At 49.1% G+C, this 6,662-nt stretch overlaps 1 protein-coding gene and 1 pseudogene across 1 annotated transcript; one reads left to right on the forward strand and one right to left on the reverse strand.

The window, feature by feature from the left end:
- The first annotated feature begins 646 nt into the window (after positions 1 to 646).
- On the forward strand, positions 647 to 2,484 carry LOC134387667 (coiled-coil domain-containing protein 194-like). Its single transcript, XM_063110066.1, has 2 exons — positions 647 to 970; positions 2,431 to 2,484. Exons 1-2 carry the CDS (start codon positions 647 to 649, stop codon positions 2,482 to 2,484), a joined length of 378 nt encoding a protein of 125 aa, XP_062966136.1.
- Positions 2,485 to 4,829: 2,345 nt separating this feature from the next.
- Positions 4,830 to 5,915, reverse strand: LOC134387668 (HAUS augmin-like complex subunit 3; annotated as a pseudogene).
- Between the last annotated feature and the right edge of the window lie 747 nt (positions 5,916 to 6,662).

Below are 6,662 nucleotides of genomic sequence, written 5' to 3' on the forward strand. Positions count from 1 at the left end.
CTTTTTAGGCGCCCACCCAGTCTGATGGGGGAGGCGGCCGGAATCCATCACATCATCAAGGTAAATGGCAGCAGGGCGTTGGGAACTGATCAGAAGGGGCAGGCTGTCAACAAGCCTGGATCTGATTCACGCTGTAAGATCGCCCCCTGGCGGCGCAGTCGAGACGGGCGGGGAGGCCGGGCCGGTCCATCCTCGTGTCTACCCAACAGCCCTCTTCACAGCAGGTGTAGCAGCCTAAGCCAGGCCGACCTTAGTCAATGCAGTGGCCTCCCATCTCCCAGCCTCAGTTTCCCCGCCAACAGAATGGGGACAACAGAATGGGGCCCAAACCCTCGCCGAGCGCCCCCTTCGCGCGCGGATGTGCTCCCCTGATTCCTACCGAGCAGAAGCTACGACTCTCCCCATTTCAGAGGGGGAAACTGAGGCTCGCAGGGCAGCACGTGGGGTGCAGAGGCAGGACTGGCACCCAGGACCCCCAGTGCTTTCTCGGGCTCGGCGTGACAGGCTGGCCCTTGGAGGGGGTCCGACCCCTCCCGACGGACTCGGGAAGCCACGGCCGGGCGGGGCGGAACCGTGGGCGTCTCCGGCGCTCCAAGGTGCCAATTAGATGCTCGTGGCCGTCTGGGGCCAGATCTTGGACTGCGGCATGGCCGAGCCAGCGCCGGAGCCGGGGCGCGTGTGGAGGGTGCTCGCCCTGTGCGGGGCCGCCGTGTTCCTGGCGGCGGCGGCGGCCGGCGGGGCGCTGGTGGCCTGGAATCTGGCTGCCTCGACAGCCCGGCGGCCTCGCTGTCCGGAGCTGGGGGCCAACGCCACGGCGGCGCCCTGGGACCCGGCGCCCGAGGTCGAAGAGCTGCAGCGCCGGCTGGCAGAGGCTGCCCAACGCGAGGAAGCCCTGGCCGGGCAGCTGGACCTGGCCGAGGGTGTCCGTCGGGAGTTGGAGGAGGCACTCAGAGCCTGCGAGGGACGCCAGGTAGGAGGGCGGACGGGGGGAGGAGGCTGGAAAATCCAGAAGGTCGGGAGAAAGGACCTGCACACACATCCCTGGGAGTCCCTCCGTGCCTCAGTTTCCCCAGTTCTTCGAATTGGAGAAGGTGATTGAGAATAACACCATCATACATCTCCTTTAATAGCAGTTCACCCTTGATTCTACCTTCTGATCAAAAAGGCCCCACTGTCCTCTGCTATGTGGCCAGGGAAACCCCCGACCCCTGAGCCCACCTTGTGCTAACCTTCCCCCCATGTGCCCACTCAACCCCTAGTCCCTGCCAGTGTCCAGCAGCCCTATTTTGAGAAAGGGACACTCATGTCACCTGTAATTAGGAGGCTAAAGTTGGCCTCCTGGGGGAGGTACCCACCAAGTCCTCTCTTTTCCCTTGGCCACCCCCTTCGAACCCGTTCTTAACCCTTCCCAGCCCTGAGCCTCCCAGAAGAACCATCCTCAAAATCCCAACCATTTACGTTCATTAAGTGAATACCATGTTCCCCTGTGTGTCCTGTCCAGCAGAGGTTGGGCAGCATCTGAATTTTAAAAATCGAAAGGGACCCCTACTCATTTTCTGCCCACCCAAGAGAAGGGCCTGGGGCAGCGAGGTCAGGGGCAGCTGAGGTAGCTGAGGTTAAGATCAGCCTGTCCTGGACTCGAATTCTTTTTTTTTTTTTTTTTTTTAAGATGACCGGTAAGGGGATCTTAACCCTTGACTTGGTGTTGTCAGCACCACGCTCTCCCAAGTGATCTAACCGGCCATCCCTATATAGGGATCCGAACCCGTGGCCTTGTTGTTATCAGCACCACACTCTCCCGAGTGAGCCACGGGCCGGCCCTAGCTCTTAGTATTTTGGAGCCCTGTTTAGTTTCTCATTGCAACCCTACTAGAAGGTAAATTTTACCACCTTTTTAAATGAGGACATCAGGGTTCAGAGGGTTAATAATTTTTCCAAATACATAAAGTCCGTGGCAGAGTCAGAACCTCAGCCTAGGTTGTCCGCCTCGAGAGCCCGCCCTCCCTTTTCCTGTCCCTCCTCCAGCAAACCCCTGTGATCTAGGTCCTCTCCCACTTCCTTGGATCAGATGCTGCCATCTCCCTGGTGAGCCTGTATTCATGCAAATAACCATTTTCTAAATACACTTAATGAAAAATCAATTACATAGCAAAGTGGCTGAGGTTTGGATAAACAACCTAATTGTTCCCTGTGGGGCTGCTGGCTGAGCAATCCCTGCTGAGATAAGAAAGAGAGTCAACATTTATTAAGAGCTCTGCTTCAGACACTGATATGTTTCCTTCCTCCTTGACCATTATGGGTCTGAGCCTCTGTGGCCAAGTCCCACCTCCTTCGATCCCCCAGAATCCCAGGGAAGCTGCTGGTCTCTTACGCCACTGGTGATAGGGCTGAGTGACAACCCCCAGACAGACGTGAGGCTTGTGCCCCCAGGGTGCCCTTCCAGATGACTTCGTGGAGGATGAACACCTACCAGCTTTCCTCTGATTCATTTGATAGTAGCCACTCTGCTTACACCCTGATTTGCCCCTCATGAGTTCTGTTTTCTTCTACTTAACATTTTCAGTGAGACTTTATTTTGAATCAGGACACTATACCTGGTTGATATGCAAAGATCCCAGGAAGATCCATCAAACCTTATCAATCATTACTACCTTGTTGCCAATTAGTTTTCAGGACTTCTCAACCAGACAGGTCATTAACATTGAGCGAATGGCTGAAGAAGAGGTAGAATCGGGTTTAGGGCACAAGAGGGGAGTGTTGAAGCACAACGAAGTGGCCTTTGGCAAGAGAGGCCCTGAAAGGAAGGTACAGTGTTCCCAAGGAGGGGCTTCCTCCTCTCCCTGCCCCCTTGCCCTCCAACACCTCCTCTGAGCTATTATCATCAGTCATTTGTGGTGAGCCAGGTGTGGTGGGTGGCTGGAGATGCTTGAAGAAATAAAATGTAGTTCCAAGCCTAGGATTCACAAATAATCACAACAGCATGCAATACTCCCTACAGAAACTCAAGAGCACATCGATCGGGTCGGGACTTCAACCCTGGAAGTCCTGGAATAGCTGAGCGAGCAGAGTCAAGAGACAAAGGTTTTAATCCTGGTTCTGCTGTGTGTATTTGCTGTGTGACCTTGCCTAAGTGCCTTACCCTCTCTGGGCCTTAGTTTACTCATTCTTTCATTCAGCTATTCATTCAACTTTGTGCCAGCCTTGTGCAGTGGGGATGGATGTAGTCATAACAGAGACCATTCCTGTTTTTATGGGGTGACAATTTCATGGGGAAAACAGACATGAAAGAAATAATTTTGCAGAAAATTGCCCTATAAAATGATAAAATTGGTCTAGATTAGGCGCTTTCAATCCTGGCTATAGATTAGAATTATCTGGGAAACTTTTAGAAAAAATTTTTTAAATGAATATCTGGGCATTATTCCCAAATTTCAATTAAAACTGGTAGGGCTCAGGCATGGATATGGTTTGTCATTTCCCCCAGGTGATTCTAATGTACAAGCATGGTTGAGAGCCACTGAGGTACACAATATCTAAAATTTCATCCTGCCCTAACATCCTATGTATTTCATATTCTATGAATAATCTAAGACATACATGTGTATATGTATTTCTGTGTACGTGTGTGCGAGAAAGACAAAAGTACACAGAGATACAGAGACCAAACCAGACCGTTTCATTCAGCTGGATGTTCGTGTGGAGACTATCTGCACATTCAGCATTCTTTCATTCCTCTTCGCTTATAAAACTTGGATTTAATTCAGAGCAGCAAGGCACTCGGCTCTGGGTCTACATTTTCTAGCCCCAATGGCAGCTACATGGGACCAATGAGATGCAAGTAGAAGTCATGGGATGCGGCTTCCAGGAAATTTCCTTAAGAGAGGTGCTCACCAAGGGGGGCACACTTACACCCTCCACCCCTTTCTCTAATTTTCTGCCTAGAATAAGGGTGTGATAACCAGCACAGCACTAGCTGTCTGGAGCTATGTGGTGACTTTGAGGACGGAAGCAATGAACTAAGGATATTAGAGCAGAGACATAAAAGGGACTTGGGTCCCAGGTCATATCATGGGGTCACAGCCACCTGGACTACCTACTTTCATATGTCTTTCACCTGAAAAAAAGAAAAAACAACAAAAAATCTTATTTGTTTAAGCAACACCTTAGAGGGAATTTGACCACAATATAGGTATTCCATATTTTTCAAAAGGAGCCCCTGTTCAAATGAGATTGGGAAATACTGCACAGCACAGCACAGTTGCCCACGTTGACCATTTAGGTTCCTGTTGCACATTTGCCCATATTGAAGGTTCCTAATGAGAACACCTGTTCCCTTTGTTGAACTTGCATCTCAGAACCTGGGTTCCCCACACTCCCGTGCCACCACACACACACACTTCAAGCACAGACACATGGGGCATCTTTCAATATATCATGAAACCTGTATGCTTCATACAAAAATGCAGACACCCACCTGCTAAAACTCCAGAATGCCCAACACCTGAGAAGTGCTGCCCAAAATATCAATCAGATGTTTAATATCCGATGTGACAGAACAACTCGTTAAATGTTCTCTTTTCCCTCTAGTTGCTGCTGCCTTGGAGAGGTGCCCTACTCAGAAACAGCTCCAACAACCCGAAAGCAAAATGACTCGCCGAGGTTTCTCCATCCAGCAGCCAGTTGCTCCTCGGCGCTTGTCACTGCGGACTCAGCTCCGAGTGCTCCACACAGGAAGGTTCTCCCCCGGCCCACCTGGGAGGCTTTCAGGGATGTAAGCAGAAAGCAACATCCTGGCCTTCAGAATGCAGCTCTGTTGGAAAACCCATTTCTCAGGTAGGCCTGGGGAAGTGGAAACACTGATTTAAAACTAACTCTTGTCTTTCCGTATAATAATCTCATTTAGCAACCTGCATCTCAAAATCTCCCTTTCCAAATGGCATTTTTGATAACTGGGCATTCTCTCTTAGCCCAGCAGGCAAACTTTAGTCTTTTATATGATTTGTTCTTCATGTTCCAGAATCTCACTGTTCAGGCTAGAAATTTTAGCATCCAAATTTTCTTTGCCAACAGCCTTGCTGGTTAGGCTGTGAAGATTCTCCTCTGACCATTTTATACTTGATTTCATGCTCAAATTACTTGCTCTCAAGTGAATTCACTGACGTTGAGCACAAATATATGCTGGCTGCAGCCTAGCCATTTCTAGTTGTCTCTCCTCAAAGATTTCTTGATTATCAGGCATAGATGGTGTCCGTATATCTAAAAGCTGAAAATTGTCTTCGTTTGAACTTTCAGCTACTTCATGTACACCCGGAAAGAACTGGTTTTGGGTATATAAGGTGAATGCTGCTGTGCTTTGCTCTTCCTGGCTTAGATATTTTTCCAAGGAAAAATGAGATAAAAATACCAGTGGATTTGTTCCTTGACCTAAATTAGAATGTTTGAAGAACATCATCAATTTTGAACTCCAACAGTAAGAGCCTGAAGTTCACTGCTGATCTTAGTATTCAGAGCTTTTAGAATCCTTGACTCTGCTTCAGCTTTTAAGTGGCGGCTGCTTCTCTAGCATTTAATCTCAGAGATTTGTGCTAGTTCCTGAAGCCATCAACTGGCATTTATTATGTTGCTGAATTTTTAGGTTCTCCAACTTCTGCAGAGTTTGGACTTCATCCTCTAATTTCACCAGCTCTTTGTTATCCAGTCTAGGTGGAGTTAAATCAGAAGTTTTACAGGTTTTCAGGGCTTCGTCCAATGCTGCCCCTCTAGGATGGGTTTGCCTGATTTTTGAAGACTGCTAAAAGCTTCCAATTCTTTTTCAGACAACCCATTCTGTTCATTCACCTTCCCACAAAACCACTTCAAAAGTGATTCATCTTCGATGACAACCAGTCAAAATCTCCATTAAGAATATCAGCTTTGGGCCAGGCACAGAAAGAGAGAAATACCACATGTTCTCACTTATTTATGGGAGCTAAAAATAAATAAATAAGTCAATATGCAAATGAATGGGGTGGGGGAGAAGACACAATCACAACAATTCCTTGAACTTGTTAAGTGAACAGATATGATGTTGGGGGGACAGAAGGGGTGAGGGAGGGAGGAAAAGGAGGAATGGGTAAAGGGACACGAAAATCAAACCTCCTGAAGTGATTCCCCTATGTTTTCTATTTGTGTTTTTTTTTCCAGCTGTTATTTATTGACATACAGGTAGACTCTATAGCAACAGGTCTGGAGGCAGCTATAGTAGTGGGGAAAATGGAAGGTGGAGGGTGGAGTGTTTGCTGCTGCAGGTGAGTGGAGTGCAAAAACAGAAGAGCACAGTGCACACAGCATGGTAGAAGGTGCAACAGGTGAGGGGGTGTGGAAGCGAGGAAGGGCCAGGGCCACTGCTCTTGCTGGCTGACTCCTGACCCCAGGCCAGCGCTGGGAGTTCCATTTTTGACAGGATCTGAATAGAATACACAAAGGAGGGGGAGCTGTTGCCCTCTTGCACTAAGCTCTGGAGGACTCATTCCTCCTTAGTCCCTTGCTTGGGTGGGACCACATGATGGGCAGCCAGCCTCTGGGCTGCCCCACCTGAGCAGGGTCTAAAAACAGCCATTTTTATAGAGATGTTCATCTTGTCCCCTGGTGTCCCAGCCCACCAGTGCCACACTACAGCCCAG

Source organism: Cynocephalus volans, chromosome 10 (assembly GCF_027409185.1).
Source record: "Cynocephalus volans isolate mCynVol1 chromosome 10, mCynVol1.pri, whole genome shotgun sequence".
Taxonomy (NCBI): domain Eukaryota; kingdom Metazoa; phylum Chordata; class Mammalia; order Dermoptera; family Cynocephalidae; genus Cynocephalus; species Cynocephalus volans.

What these genes read in the sequence shown, in the direction of transcription:
- LOC134387667 (XM_063110066.1), top strand. Translation starts at nt 647, where the DNA reads ATGGCCGAGCCAGCGCCGGAGCCGGGGCGCGTGTGGAGGGTGCTCGCC. An exon ending in GAGCCTGCGAGGGACGCCAG is followed by an intron (nt 971 to 2,430) that starts GTAGGAGGGCGG and finishes TTGTGCCCCCAG; the next exon opens with GGTGCCCTTCCAGATGACTT.